The sequence below is a fragment of the Heterocephalus glaber genome, unplaced genomic scaffold (genome assembly GCF_053883595.1).
Source record: "Heterocephalus glaber isolate CG9 unplaced genomic scaffold, H.glaber_assembly_v1.0 deba00001531, whole genome shotgun sequence".
Lineage (NCBI taxonomy): Eukaryota > Metazoa > Chordata > Mammalia > Rodentia > Bathyergidae > Heterocephalus > Heterocephalus glaber.
Window position 1 is genome coordinate 12,867,060 of NW_028258329.1, and position 16,834 is coordinate 12,883,893.

General features: G+C 37.1%; 1 protein-coding gene across 6 annotated transcripts in view; it reads right to left on the reverse strand.

Annotated features, from left to right (window-relative positions):
* The window catches only part of Chd2 (chromodomain helicase DNA binding protein 2), a 145,517-nt gene that overhangs the window by 62,323 nt on the left and 66,360 nt on the right, over nucleotides 1-16,834 (reverse strand). For all 6 annotated transcript variants that reach the window (XM_087188349.1, XM_087188346.1, XM_021264781.2 and 3 more), the window contains 3 exons: nucleotides 16,310-16,399; nucleotides 15,297-15,487; nucleotides 6,047-6,235 (listed from right to left, as the gene is read on the reverse strand). In XM_087188349.1, coding sequence (XP_087044475.1) covers nucleotides 6,047-6,235; nucleotides 15,297-15,487; nucleotides 16,310-16,399 — 470 coding nt within the window. The remainder of the gene's footprint in view (nucleotides 1-6,046; nucleotides 6,236-15,296; nucleotides 15,488-16,309; nucleotides 16,400-16,834) is intronic.

Below are 16,834 nucleotides of genomic sequence, written 5' to 3' on the forward strand. Positions count from 1 at the left end.
ACAGTAGAACCACTGAGCTAAATCCCTGGTCCTATTTATGTTTTATATTTGGAATGAGAAGAGAAATACATATATGTTTAGGCATATTCATGGATAATCCTTAAGCATAAACTCCAAAATATTAAAGGTACTGTTTTATTTCTCCTAGCAATCCTACTGTCAAGAATCTACCCCAACATTTTCACCACAGCAGTATTTATAAAAGCAAACTATCTAAAACAATCCAAACCCTACCACTATAGAAATGGCTGAATAAACCCTACAGATCCACAATAACATAGTATGCAATTGACTAGGAATACTTCTACCAGCTATTAAGATTCAAGTGAAAAAGGAAAGTAGACAAACATATATACAGTATACTATTATTTATCTAAGAGGAAGAGGAAATTAAAATACATTTGGTTGGGCCGGGGATTTAGCTCAGTGGTTTCGCCACCTGCTGTGCAGGCACAAGGACCCGAGTTCGACCCCCGGTACAAAAAAAAAAAAAATACGTTTAGTTATATTTTAAAATTTAGGTATAAAGAAAAGATAAGCAAAAAAATATAAATAATTAGAAAGGAAGAACTATAATGCAGGGTCCAGAAATGGAAGCTACATTTCTTTGGACCCACCAGGATTTGTAGCTTTATCTTTGGACTTGCACAAATATTATAAATAAATATTAAATTAAATCAATTCCTAAAAAAAATCCTAAAATGAAATAAACCTACATATTACACTGGTGGCCTAGGTACACAGAAAAAACACTATCTCAAGTGCTTCAAGATTCACTCGTTCCTGGTGAAAGATAACAAAAAAAGAAAAACAAACCTTTTTACTGTTGTTTTTTGGTTTGGTTTTTTTTTTTTGGTACCGGAGATCGAACTCAGGTCCTTGCGCTTGCACAGCAGGCGGCGAAACCACTGAGCTAAATCCCCGGCCCGTTTTTACTGTTTTTAATATGTTGTCAGGAACAGTACTTGCACACTTATGCTAACACTGCTATTTGTGTACAATGAGTTATACTGGTGTAGTTGAGAAGTGGAATTTTTGGCATAAGTATACAATCTGTAAGATGAAATGAAATCTCTTTTTGCACAGACGTCCACTGGTATCCACAGATACTTAAGTTCCTTAGACAGCCTGGGGCTGTAGCTAATACTCAACACCTGGGGTTCAACCCACAGCACTACACACACAGTATTTGCACAAAACACAGTATTTGCATATGACTTAAGCATGTCTTCCCATATATCCTCCCCTATACTCCCATCTCTAGACTACTTATAATATCTAATAAAGTATTATGCTATACTGCATTATTAGGGGTAAAATTCTGTATGTGTTCAGTGGAGATGGAAAGGTTTACAGAATACTGATTTGCAGCTGATTGAATACCTCGATGTCAAACCCACAGATACAGGGGGTCAACTGTACTGTTCAACCAAAAACAACTCGAGGCATATTTTGATTTTTAAAAATAAATTTCCTACTCCTGTCCACTGAAGATGTCTTGTCCATAATGCCCAGTACAGTCTCATCAAGTACGTCTAGGACCCAGTTCACGCTCTCCAAACATCAGTTCCCAGTAAAATAGTATGCAGAAATTCTTTGACAGATGGCCAAGTAGTTCCAGGGCATGAAATGTACAAGATAAATATGGAACACTAACAATCTCAACAGTGAACAAGCTACGAACTACTATAAGCATCACCAAGATACCTCATTATATGAACACTCCTCATTATATAAACATTCCAAAATCTGGAAAAATCCAAAATATGAAATGCTTTGAGTCCCAAGCATTTCAGAAAAGGGATTCTCAAGCTCTATTAGGTTAAGTTGAAAGTTCTCGGAGAATAAGCTCAAATGAGCTCCCACTAGCTAAAATGGGACCTTCAGAGCATGAACATGGAGAGTATGGCAATGAAATATAAAAACTGTTTTTTGTTCTGTTTTGTTTTGCAGTGCTGGAGGATGAGTCCAGAGTGCTGAGCTATATCCCCAGCCATTTTTATTTGCAGACAAGAGTCTCATCACCTAACTGCCCAGGCTGGCTTTGAACTGGTAATCACTCATCTTTCCCCTCAAGTACCTAGGATTACAGGTGTGAACCACTGAACACAGTCAAACACAAACACAATTCATCAATCAGTTCGTAATGATATCACAATAAATCTCACTGGTCAAAATCTTTCAAAGAAAGTAGATATTTTACTTGGAAAATAGCAAAAATTCAAAGGAAATCAATTATTCTGCCTTTCCTATACGAACTATTCCTCAGTTAATATTGGGAAGTTTCTTTTTATAAAACTGTTCCATTTTTTTTATATTTTTGGAGACAGGGTCTCTCTATGTAGTACAGGCTGACCTTGAACTCACTATGTGGCCCCAGGATAACCGTGAACTCACAGCAATCCTCCTGCCTCAACATCCCAAGTGCTGAGACTATGGATATGCACCACCACATCGGGGTAGTATTCCACTTAATGATAAAATATGATGAGTATCACTACATTGTCATGAGTCTTCAGGCATATGTGTGTAGATGTGTATTTTTGTGCTTATATGACAACAAAGAAAATGTAAACACTCACTAGACATTAAAAATTGGTAGGGAGTACTTCCAGGAAGATAGCAGAGTGGTGAACAGCAGAGAAACAGCATCTCTGAGATTTGGTGTCCAGACTCTGGAATACAGCAACACAAGGAAGAGAAGAAGGAGGGAAGTAGGTCCCTGGGAACCAGCAAGGATGTAAAGTGAGAACTGAAGAGAAAGACCTCAACAAAGAAGGAGCTGGCAACCGGCACTTTCTCCAAGCCCTGACTGTGTGAGAAGGGCAGCCCAAACCTGCAGATGCATGGTGACTATTGATGACGCAGAGGCCTCCACAGATCAACACAGCAGTGGAACAGAGCAGTGGACACAGTGGACTACAGTGGCTAGTGAGTTATTTGGCTTCAAATGTTCCCCAGGAGAGGACTATTCGCCAGTGAGCTTGGAACTCAGAGCAACAGCTGGCTCCATCTAGCAGCTAACAGCACCATGGTGAGGTGGAATTGAGTTAAAGTCAGCAAGAGGTCCAGAAGCCAAGTCCAAACTGGCAGGGAGGAACACAGAGTGTTGCAGACTGAACATATCGGGCTCCAGCCCCACAGCCAGAAACCATTCTGAACTTCACTGAACTAAAGGTACAGGTTTGCTGGGATTATCCACAACCCTGCCATAAATCTACTGCTGGCTTGCTGAGGTTAATCAACACAGATCTGGGCTCTGTGTGCCAAACTTATTTACCAGTGACGGCAGAGAACACCTTGAAGTTCAGGGCATTATTTTTTCCTTATTTTCTTTTTTGTGTTTTGTTTTGTTTTCTTTTCTTTTCCTGCTTTTATTTTCTGTTTTCTTGATTTATTGCTTGTGCCTTTATATGAGTGCAAACATTGTTTCTCGTATTTGTTGTTGTTCTGTTATTTCTTCCGTCTCTTTCCCTATCTTCTTCATCAGTTTCTCAAAGTTCCTGTGATCTCCCTTTGTCTTCCACCCTTGCTTCTAATCTCTTCCTCTTCTTCTATGTCTTTATTTTTCCCCCAAACCCCTTTTAAATTTTCTCCCCTGAGGGTAAAATCGCCATATTGAGAGCATATTTACTGCATACAATTTTGTGGTTTGTTTTTGATTTTGTTATATAACCACAAATGTAATTTCTATGGTTAAAGATAGCAAATCAATAATTACCACAGTTTGTCATTTTCTAGGCTGTGTTTGATGCTACTACTCTTGCTGATTGTACTACTTTAGCCAAGGTGACATAATTGTGCTATTCAGTTGTTCTTCCTGGTAAGCTGAGACTGCCTAAGAGTCACAAACAATACTATAGGCCAGTGCCAAAGAACCAGCATCTAGGCCAGAGAGGCAGCAACTTGGCATCCCCAATAAACTGAAGGGGTAGGATCTTGCAAGAGACTCAAAACCAAAAAGCCAGCTATACCTGGAAGACATCTCTGAGAAGGAGTTATTTCCTGAGAGTTCTAAATACCAGCAATAAAGCTAATTGTCATAAGAAATTTATAAGCTTCAACCCAGGAATTAAACTACAAAAAAAAAAAAAAAAATGAGAAGACACTTGAGCAAGATGCAACACCAGACCACCAGCTCTCAAAAGGCAAACCCAGGGGGCAGTAAGGTAGAACAATTTGAAAGCCACCCACCTTGACTCTCTGAAATGGTAACAATGGAATTAACAAAGCAGACGAAAGAGGCTCTAGAAAACAATCAAATCAGAAATAATTTCTCATTGCAAGTGCAAGGTCCCAAATTCGATCCCCAGTACCAAAAAAAAAAAAATCCCAAAAAACCCAGAAATAATTTCTCAGGTAACTATAGAAATGGTGACCATAATGAAAGACTTGGTTAGTGACTCTAGAGCAGAAACAGATAAAAACATAGACGACCTTAGGAAAATGATGGCAACCATGAACACCCAACATAGGAAATAAATGGACTCCATGAAACAGATTCAAACAAATATCCAGAAGATGAAAAATTCTACTGAAAGTATATAAAGCACAATGAGCCAATGTAAGGACAGAATATCAGATTTAAAAAAAAAAACAGGACTGCAGTTAGTGATCATGAAAAGATTTCTTAAAAATAGCAAGGGAGGGCCGGGGATTTAGCTCAGTGGTTTCGCCACCTGCCTCGAAAGCGCAAGGACCTGAGTTCGATCCCTGGTACCAAAAAAAAAAATAGCAAGGGACTACAAAAAATCATTCCAACAGCTGCTAGATGATGAAAAAAAGAATGACATAAGATTGATCAGAGTGAATAAAAATGCAAAACAGGTAGAACTCTTGAAGATATTTTAGACAAAGACTTTATGAACAAAACCCTAATCACACAAAAAATATCACAACGAATCAACAACTGGGATTGAATACTATTAAAAAGCTTTTGCACAGCAAAAGAAACCACCAACAGAATGAAGAGACAACCCACAGAGTGGAATAAAACTTTTGCCAGGTGTTCTTCAGACAAAGGACTAGTATAAAAAGAATTCAAGGGCTGGGGATTTAGCTCAGTGGTTCCACCGCCTGCCTCGCAAGCTAAGGACCCGAGTTTGATCCCTGGTACCAAAAAAAAAAAAAAAAAAAAAAATTAAAGGGCTGGGGATTTAGCTCAGTGGTTCCACCACCTGCCTCGCAAGCCCAAGGTCCCAAGTTCGATCCCTGGTACCAAAAAAAAAAAAAAAATCAGCCTCTCCAAATTTAAAGACCCAATCCAAACATGGCCACCTGAAATGAACAGACAGATGAAGAAGTAGAAGTGGCAAATAAATACATGAAAAAAGGTTCAACATTCAAGAGATGAAAATTAAGACAATGCTGAAATTCTATCTCACTCTAGAAAAAATGGCTATTATCAAGCAATCAGCCAGCAACAAAAATGCTGGTGGGACTATGGGGAAAAAAGGAACTCTTCTTCACTACTGTTGGGAGTGTAGAATGGTGCAACCTCTGTGCAAATCCAGTGTGGAGATTCCTCAAAAAAAAAAAAAAATTAAACTAAAACTAGACGTTCTATTCGACCCAGGTATTCCCCTTCTTGGTATTTTCCCAAAAGAATTAAAAGCATCACACCAGAGCAATATACGCACACCTATGTTTATAGCAGCACAGTTGGTAATACCTAAATCTTAGAAACAGCCCAAATGCCCATCAACTGATGAATGGATAAAGAAGTTGTGGTTTTTTTAATACAATGGAGTACTACTCTGCCATAAAGTATAAGCCTGAGACATTTCTCACACAGTAAAAAAATAAGAATAAAACTCATTTTTTTTGACCAATTAAATTACAAAGTTCTACTTAAATCTGTGTTGTGGCTTCACTTAAAAAAAAAAAGCAGGCCTGGGGATTTAGCTCAGTGGCATGGCACCTGCCTTGAAAGCGTAAGGTCCTGAGTTCGATCCCTGGTATGGGGCAGGGGATTATTTATGAATTATGTAATGGCTTTATAGCAGTGATCTCAATTCCTTTTGGCTTAATCAAACAACTAACTCACTTGTAATACTGTTTCTGAAGGGCCGACATCTCTACCCTGAGAATCTGCTCCACTTTGGCAGGAAGGGACTTCTCAACATCTTTTTTGACTCTCCGGAGAAGGAACGGCTCTAGCACCTTATGAAGACTCTGGTAGCCATTCTCTCTCCCTTTTCCATGGTCTTCTTCAAAATCTTCCCAGAACTCAAACCTAGGGACAAAACAAGTCAGTGTTGCTTAGTTACACAGAAAGAAAAAAAGCATTTTTACAACTAAAATTTCTTTTACAGAGAATTAAATGGGGGGAAAATATGTGTAAAAAAAAAATGACTTTTTTCCCACAGTGAAAGACAAAATTTATCCATCACTAGGCTCTTGAATAAAGGAGAAAGAAAAACAAAAAGGAAAAGGACGATCAACTCAATCACCCCACCAGTCTACACTAGATAACAGGTTTCCAAGTCTCAGACTGAATCTAGTTATAAAGTATTTCAGTACAACATGCAATCAGTGTAAGGAAAGTTATTCTTATAAAATGTTACACAAAAAAATTAATCATAAACCACCCTTTTTCTTCTGTACTTCTTGAGACAGGTCTCCTTACATATTTCAGGCTGGCCTTGAACTCACTATGTAGCCCGGGCTGGCCTGAAGCACTTCTACCCCAGCCTCCAGAGGGCTGGAATTACAGACACATGCCACCACACCCAGCTCCATAAACTACCACTTAACAAGCTCTAATTGCTTGGGGAAATAAAATTCAGAAAAGGATAATTAGTGGCAGTTTTATTCAGCTGTCACTGCTCTAGGGTTAAAAAGTTACACAGCATAAAGTCCATCAATAACCTTCACTTGATACATTAAAAGTTAATGTATTATAATGACAGTAAGATTATAACCCAGGCAAAAAAAATTGCTAAGTAATCCAAGTTTTTTTTTGGTACTGGGGATCGAACTCAGGTCCTTGTGCTTGCAGAGCAGGCGGCGGAACCACTGAGCTAAATCCCCGGCCCAGTAATCCAACTTCTATAGAACTCGGGGGTAGGAAATTAATTAATGGACTTATAAACATGTTACTCATAATAATTCTACCTCAACTCTACAGATAAAACTTTCTCATATATAAATCTTAATTCAACCACATTCCATTCACTAAAAGATCTATGGCAGAAATCCAGATTGGGACATTATAAGATTACATTCAAAAATTAAAAATGAGAGACATTTTAATGCATGAAGATTAAGAATCACAACTTTGTCTTTGCTGCTATAAACACAGTGAAGCACTGACAGAACTAGCTGAGTTCTGTGCACAGATGGAAGTTCTGCAGGAAGGACACTGTGAACTAACTGAAGCAAGACCAGGAAGCTTTAACTGCACAGTGGGCTGCTATGACAGCTCTGCTGAGCTCTGTCAAGTGGGAGAGAAAACCTCACAAGACCACCACTGCCTAGAACTACACAAGACTCAAAACATATGTTCTGGAAAAATGAAAAGCCAGTGACAACACAGGCCAAACTTGCCAATGGATACAAGGCCTCAACAGTTCACTGCCGTTTCTGAACTCCTAATTGACCAAGCACTTCAGCAGGTACAGCAATGTGGATCAGCATCAGGCTTAGGGATCCCTGGTAATGCCTGAAACAACCATCTAAATCCCCATTATGGATTACAGCCTGATACACCTAAGGTAAATACTCTAAGAACATAAAAAAAAAAAATGAGTTAAAACTAGTAATAGGATTAAAAGGAAAAATGTGACGTGAACTGTATCAAAACTGGGGATGACACCTCACATATGAAATGTTTGAAGTGACTGAAATTCAGTAGAACTACCATTGTATCTGGCTATTTTCTGAATATTAGAAGACTCAAGAGGCCAATTAAGTTACTTAACATAATTACAACCATACTAATTTAAAAACTTAAATGTAAACTTTATTTACAAGATTTACTTCCTACTCTTTTAGCCAACAAATGTGTTCACTGCCTACTGTCTTCTCACTGTACTACAGGAGTTAATGAGACACCATTTCTTCAGACACACACACTGATCCATGTTTTATGAAATGTCTGTGGCTGCTGTCTAACAACAGAGAGGAATAGTTGTGATAGACTCATGGCCTACCAAGCCAAAAATATTTTGTATCACAATCTTTAAGAAAAATGTGCTGGGCCAGGGATTTAGCTCAGTGGTTCTGCCGCTTGCCTTGCAAGCGCAAGAACCCGAGTTCGATCCCCGGTACCAAAAAAAAAAAAAAAGAAAGAAAAGAAAAATGTGCTGTCCTCGTCAAATGATATTAATTTCTAAAATTACACATATAAAAGGCATAAGGTAGTAGTGATGAATGTCCAATAACACACTGTAGAGATGCATTACTTTTAGATATATCCCTGTTATCAACTTCTGTACTTCACATTTGTCACACAAAAGCAGAAACAGGGTTCTAACTTTTTAAATTTTTCAGACCTTGGGAATTTTAGAAACACTGACGTTACCTCAGTGTTTTAAAAACACAATTTTCAGAGGAATAAAGATCTCCTCTAAGCAAGAAAATAAAACAAAGTCTGCATGTCTAACGCTAATCTATGATACAGTAAATAATTCAACTGACCATAAAGAAAACTTTGGAAAACAGTATTTGAATAATCATGTCTAACAGAAAAAGTAAGTCACAATCCCTCTACAATTATGAAAGCAGAATATGCAACTTTCTTCTAAGATATTGGGTGGAATGCAACAGTTGCTCAATAACAGAAAAAAACTATGACCATTGAAGAGTCAAAATGCTTACCATTCACTTCTGCAGCCGGCGGTACACACCTCACTGTATTTCTATACAAACAAGCATGGATGTTCCCAGTATACCTTGTGATTCCTACTACCCAGGATGCCTTTTATTTAGCCTCTATGATATGAAAAATTATACTTTCTCTCTAAGTTTGAAGTTCAAAGAACACTAAATTTACTCCATCCACTTATTAGCCAGGTAGTAGAAGACACTTTTTTTTCCCTCTAAGCCAGTATGTTCTTATTTGGAATATAGCAACTACATTCTTCCTATGTAGCAAACAGATCAAGTATGAAAAGTAGTATGTAAGCTATGAGTAATATACATGAAAATTCTATTACCTTTGCAAAAAGAACACCTTATAACACAAAGGACAGAGTCCCACAAAAAAAATAATTATCCAGCCCAAAATGTCAACTGTGTGCCAAGGGTGAGAAACCTTGCTCTAGAAGAAAGTGGTAGAAAAAGGGATGTAGAAGGGGTTCCTCTCCCAGAAACACACAGCGGGGGGGGGGGGGGGGGGGGGCGGGCAGGAGTTTAAACCAGTTCTAGTAAGAGGTATAGGGAGGGCAGCACAGCCATAAGAGTGAACTTTCCCTACCCATCTTCTGAAATCTTAAACTATCCTTTACAAATAAAGGTAAAAACAGAAGAGCCATGACAAAGAAATCAATCTGCTCCCAACAGGTCTGCCCTACAAGAAATACTAAAGGAAGCCCTTTGGGCTAAATGAAAGTGATACTCAATGGCGAATGAAGCCACAGGTTGAAGAGATGAAGATCACTGGAAATAACAAAAGATAGCATAAATTTACTGTTCAATTTTCTAAGATTTCTTAAAAAAACAAGCCCATATGAAACAATTAAGTCAATGTATTCTTAGATTTATAACATAAGAAAAGAAATGAAAATGGAATTAAGGTAAAACAAAGCTGTATTCTACCTGAATTGAGCCATTATTAACATGAAAAAGACTGTGGTAAATTCAGAGGCATAATCTCTAGAGAAAACAGTAAGACAGTAATTTTAAAATAATAAAACTATTAATGAACAGAAGAATTAAATGGCACACTAAAAAATATTTGTTGAAACAAAAGAAGGCAGTCAAGGAGAAATAGGCTGGGGGCTGCACATGCCTGGAATCCTGGCACTCCAGAGGCTGAGACAGAATGAACAAGAGTTCAAGTCCAGCCTGGACTACAGAGTCTGTTTCAGAAGGGAAAAAAATGAAAACCTAGTAGTGGGAACAAAAAATATGTAAGACATATGGGAAACAGAGGAAAATGGCAGAAAGTGATCCAACCACATCATTAGTTATATTAAATATAAACAGATAAATATGCCAATCAAAAGGCAGAAACTGATGGTCTATATAAAAGTAGGCACATCCAGGGCCAGGGATTTTTAGCTCAGCGGTTTCACTGCCTGCTGCACAAGCGCAAGGACCTGAGTTCGATCCCTGGTACCAAAAAAAAAAAAGTAGACATATCCAACTACATCTTAAACACAAAGAAAGAGGTTGAAAGTAAAATGATAGAAAACAGTGTACCCAGCAAACAATAACCAGCAGTAACCATGAACAGTAAAGAGCTGTAACAAAATCACACAAAATAAACTAAAGGAATAAAAACTATTACTAGAACTAAGGTGGGATATTTCATAATGATAAAAAGGTCAATAAACACACCTGAGCATGTAACAGTTCTAAATATATATACACCTAACAACAGAACCCAAAATACACAAAGGAAAAACTAAAAACTGAAGCATACAACAATTACATTTAAAAATTCAAATATTTCACTCTTAATACTTGGTAGAACTAGCCAAGAAGTCAGCAAAAACAAGGACCTGAATAATAACAAAGTTGAGTTAATGACATTTATAAAACACTGTACACAACAAAATACTCATTATTCATTTCAAGTGCACATGGAACATTCTCCAGGATAGAAAATATAGCAGAATATCTAATGTTATAATAAACTCATTTAAAAGTGCGTTCTCGAAGACAAAACTGAGTTACAAAACATTTAATTACAATGACTGGCAATTAAACAACACACATCCAAAACATCCATGCATTAAGGAAAAAACACAAGAGAAATTACAAAATAGATGAAACTAAATGGAAACGAAAAGATATCAACATGTATGAGATGCACAGAAAGCAATGCATAAAAGTACACTTACACCATTAAATATCTAGTTTAGACAAAAAGTCTTAAATCAATAATCAAGCTGCATGGCTGCTATCAAGAAATCAACCAGTAACAAATGCTGTGGCGTGGGGAGAAAGGAACCCTTCTCCATTGTTGGTGGGAGTGCAGACTGGTACAACCACCATGAAAATCAGTATGGAGATACCTCAAAGAACTAGGGCTAGATGTCCCATTTGACCCAGCTATTCCCCTGCTGGGTATCTTCCCCAAAGAATTAAAAGAATCACACCAGAGCGATATATATGCACCCATGTTTATAGTAGCACAGTTTGTAATAGCTAAAGCTTGGAAACAGCCCAAATGCCCATCAACTAGAAACTGGATAAAGAAGATGTGTTTTTTTTATAAAATGGAGTACTACTCAGCCATAAAGAACGAGAAACTAGAGACATTTATAGCTAAATGGATGCATATTGAGGCCATACTCTTAAGTGAAATAGGACACACATGTGTAAATACCAAATAGTTTCTCTAGTGTGAGAAACTGACAGTGTAAATAAGGATTAAAATGATTAAAATGAATAACTGATAATTTGAAATAGGAAAAGGTCCAAATGGGTAGGGGAAGTGAGAGGGGAAGGGGAAAGAAGGGAAAGGAAAAATTACGAGGAGAAAAAAAATGGAAAAGAAAATGAAAATGAAAAGAAAAAAAATGGAAACAAAATCTATGTAAATAGGGAAGGGTAGAGCGGGTGAAGGGCCCACAGGTAATAGGGAAAAAAATAAGAACCAAGATACGTCATGTACAGGTACAAGCACCCAATGGTAAATGTAAACGTACTGTATACCTAAAATGTACCAATAAAAGAATTTAAAAAAATAATAATAATCAAGCTGCATCTTAAGGAAAAAAGAAAATGAAAACCATCAAATGAAGGAAACAGATGAGAATAGAAACAAAAGGGGACGAGAACTTAGCTCAGTGGTTCCACCGCCTGACCCACAAGGACAGGGACCTGAGTTCGATACCCAGTACCAAAAAAAAAATGAGAAATGAAACAGATTTTTACAAACAGCAAAGCCAAAGATTGGTTCTTTGAAAACATCAATAAAATTTTTAAATCTTCAACTAGAACTTACCAAGAAAAAGAAATTACAGAAAATACCAAAACCAAAAACAATTTTGGTCACTACTGATCTTTTAAAACTTAAGACTACAAGGAAAACAAAGATTACAATGGAATACTGTAACTTTATGTATATAAATCAGAAAATTAAATGAAATTGGCAAACTCTACCCAAGATATAAATTAACAAGACTGACTGGAGAAGATATAGAAAATGTGAATAACCTATAACTTGAAGTAGGTCATTAAAAAATTTTCCCACAAACAAAACTGAAGGCTCAAATGGCTACACTTGTGAATTAATCAAATATTTAAAGAAAAAATAACACCAAATTTAAAACTCTTTTAGGAAACAAAGGAACATTTCCCTATCCATTCTGTGATCCTGATAAAGCCAGGCATCTCTTTTACTATTATCTATTCGTATTCATACTCACACACACACTCACACACTTAAAAGGTCTCAAATACACACCTGTAAAAATATTTTTCAACATACTACCTGAATACTGCAATACATAAAATGGATTGAACATCATGAACAAATTAGATTTATGCTAGAAATGAAAGTCTGGTGGAACATCTAAATAACAATTAATACAGTCTCTACCATACAGGTAGAATAAAGGACATCTGTCATCATAACAGACTCGAAAACAGCACTGACAAAAACCTACACCCATTCATTACAAAAGCTCTCAAAAACTAGAATAGGAGAAAATGTATCAAAAGGTATCTACAAAAATTCCATAGCTAGCAGGGCATGGTGTCAGAGCCCTCTAAGTTCAGCAACTGGGAGGCAGATGCAGGAGGATCACAAGTTACAGGCCAGCCTGGCCATAAAGCAAGACCCTATCTCAAAAAAACAAAACCAATCTATAGTTAACATCCTGCACCCACCAATTCTATTCAACATGGAGGTTTAGCCAATACAATAACCCAAGAAGATATAAAAAAGCAACTAGAGTGGAAAAGTAATAGCAGCCTATACTGTATGTGCGGAAGACATGATCATAGGTAGAAAACATTACAACACACAAAAAAGTAGAAATAAAATGTTTATGAGGTCTGCAGAATACAAGATCAATATACAAAACTTAATTGTAGCTCTATACCAGTCGTGGCCAACCTATAGCATACATGCCGCAGCCAGTTATTTGTTACCATTAAAAGCTCTAAGAGGTTTGCCATCACTGTTCTATACTCTAGTATAGTATGAAATTAGATTAAGAAAACAATTTCTCCTAAAATATAATCAGAATTTCTAATTTTATGAAGTTTCTGAAACACAGTAAAAAAATTTTTTAAAACTTAGAATAAAACTAATCACAATAGTACAGTAATGACATAAAGACAGAAACATGCATTAATGAAACAAATTCAACAGTCTAGAAACAGATCGCCACACTTATGGCTTCACTTGATCATCAACAAAATACCAAGACAATCAACAGACAAAATATATTCAACAGGGGCCGGGGATTTAGCTTAGTGGTTCCGCCGCCTGCCTCGCAAGCATAAGGTCCTGAGTTCAATCCCCTGTACCGCCCCCTAAAAAAAAAAAAAAAAATTCAACAACTGAGGGAAGAGCAATTCCCCCAAAATTCCCCTGAAACAACAAAAATGGAACACAGATCTAATATAAGAGCTACAACTTATCCAAATAAAAATGTCTTTGTTCAAAAGAAAAATAATTTAAAAAATATATACATAAAATAAAAATAGCCAGGCACAGTGGGACACACCTGTAATCCCAGCACTAGGGAGGCTGAGGGAGGGGGATCACTATGAGTTCAAGGCCAGACTGAGCTACATAGTGAGTTCAAGGCCAGCCTGAACTATATAGGGAGATCCAGTCTCACAAAAGCCAAAAAAAAATAAGTAAAAAATAAAAATGTCTTTGTGACCTTTGGTTAAGCAAAACTGTCTTATTGTCCAAAGCACAATAAAATAAACTGATAAATTATACTTCATCAAAGTTAAAAACTTGGACTTCAAAAGACAAGATTAAGAAAATCAAAGGGCTGGGGATTTAGCTCAGTGGTTTCACCACTTGCTGCGCAAGCGCAAGAACCAGAGTTCAATTCCCGGTACAAAAAAAACCCCCCACCCACCCAAAAAAAAAAAAAGAAAATGAAAAACAAGCCAAATACCAAAACAAATTGCTAATCATATACTGAAAGAACACTTGTACCTAGAAAGCTTTATTTAAAAAAAGTAATACTCGGGCCAGGGATTTAGCTCAGTGGTTCCGGCGCCTGCCTCGAAAGCACAAGGACCCAGGTTCGATCCCCAGTACCACACACACACACACAAAAAAAAGTAATATTCTTCAATTCATAATAAAAATCCAATTTTTGAAATCACAAAGACACTTTACCGTAGACTAATAGCTAATAAAATGAAAGTATGTTCAGTATCATTAGCAGTTATGGAAATCCAAGTCAAAACACAGAGACTTAGCATGTTTAAGAGAGAGAAAGACAGTGGAGTGGTTGACACGTAATGACATGTGGTACAAGTCAAAATCTTGTCAAGCTGTCAGACTGAGCAGGGTCAGCCCAACTGGTAAATTTAGATTGCACTCTAAGTATCACTGGACCCTACTGGATAGTTCTAAGTCTTATGAAATGGGCATATTATTTCTTCTATAAAAATCTTTCCAAAAGGGGCCAGGGATTTAGCTCAGTGGTTCCACCACCTGCCTCGAAAGCATAAGGTCCCGAGTTCAATCACTGGTACGAAAAAAACCAAAAATCTTTCCAAAAGACATTCCACAGTTTAATAGTGATTTGAGTAGGACCTAACAAGGTGATGTTTCTGTATTCAAAAATGTGGATTTAAAGTATACATAAATGGTTATCAGACTGCATTACTCACTTCATCTCAATTATATTGACTACCCTGTAACAAGAGTAAAAATGATGCCTCCCATCTAGCAATTATTTCCCAAATGTCTTAACTAACTCAAATTTTTGGTAGTAATATGCCTTCCTCCTTAATAGGCTGATTTCTGTGCCTGTTATTACTTATTATGAATGACTTTATTCTGTTGTTCCTTCCAAAGTTTAATGTTTTCTTTCCCCAAACCAGTCCATCTGTTTTCCCTGAGGTCTATTAAGAAAGTTTAAAAAAATCACTGGCATTTCAAACATTTTAGCATCTCTTGAAATACACAGGAAGGAGCTTACTTCTCCGGCATAATAAAGTGCAGCAAGGACCAGAGCTCCTTGAGGGAATTCTGAAGAGGGGTGCCCGTAATCAGGAGCCTATGGTTGGACTTGAAATCAATCAGAGTTTTATACAATAAAGAGTCATCATTCTTCAACCGATGGGCTTCATCCACTCCCAGAAAGGCCCAGTTAATACTGCCCAGCACAGTCTAAAGTGAAAACAAAACAGAACGAGCCACCAGGTCAGAAGGAACCCAAAGTGCTTTCAAGAGTTAATTAACTTTGCACAAATACCATCACAGAGGTATAAAGAGTCACATTTATTCTTTACTGACTTAATATATATATTAGGTTTCTTCTGTTTATTCCAGTAGTTGCCAGATTGGTATCTACTCGAAAGAGCTGGTCTCTTACACCAGCTATTACTGCATACTGCATGCCCCAAAAAAGAACACAAACACTGAAAAGTTGAACAACAACAAAAAAAAAGACATTGCCTTTAATTAAGTTTCTTTTCTTGTCTATGCCCTGAAGCACAGAAATACCAAGAACCACCAAATTAAACTTGTTTGCACTTATTATTCACCAGATATATTTCTTAGTAACTGTAGAAGGGGTATACTTAAAAAGCTGAATTTTTCAGAGACTATGCACATCAACTGGTGTAGAGTAAGGCTTCGACAATGATGTAGCGGGCAACGCACCAGAGGGTGTTCCAGCCGATTCCAGGGACTATCATCTCGGGCGGTCACTTGCCTCATACCCTTTCCCAAGATTCAACTGGACAAGGCAACCTAAATTCCTTTGTAGTTGCAAGGTTTTGTTTCGAGTTCTAATTTCAACATTCTTTGAGGAATCTGTTTGTTCGTGTGCTCTTTTTAAACAAAGAAAGAAAAATAACATGGCAAGTGGAAGGCACAACCCTTACTGTTTGAAACAAGTCACTGGACGAGATGTGGCCTTTTAGTTAACAAATTACATTGCTTCTCAGCTTTTTGGCTAAGATTGAGTATAGTTAACAAATTACACACCTTGTCTTTTAAAAGAATCTCATATGTGGTTATAAGTGCATTGAACTTCAGCCTCTTGGTTTGGGAATGAATCCACTCATACTCCCGTATCTGTAAAAGAAAATGTAACTGAGACACAATGTCTACTTCTATTTTCTCGTATCACAGAAGTCTTGTGATGAATGCAACAGAAACATGTCAAATAAGTCTGGTTAGAACTGAATGAACAGCTTACACATTCTGAAATGGCTTAAGTAGCCAAAACATGTAGGAAGGACTAAAACATGAATAAGCAGTAAAAACTTTACTGTCAAAATACAAATAAACTGACCCCCAAACACATTTGACTGAGAAAGTGCATTTATCAAGCAATTAATCCCTGGTGACCTGAACTAAACAGATTTCCCAAATCCCTAACATTTTCTTAAAGGAGAAAAACAAGTTCTAACCTCAGGCTGGGTCAGAAATTTCATTAATCACAGAACAGAGAGATGTGCTGACCAAGAAAAAGGAAAAACAGTCTCATAGATAAAAATACAATTAAAA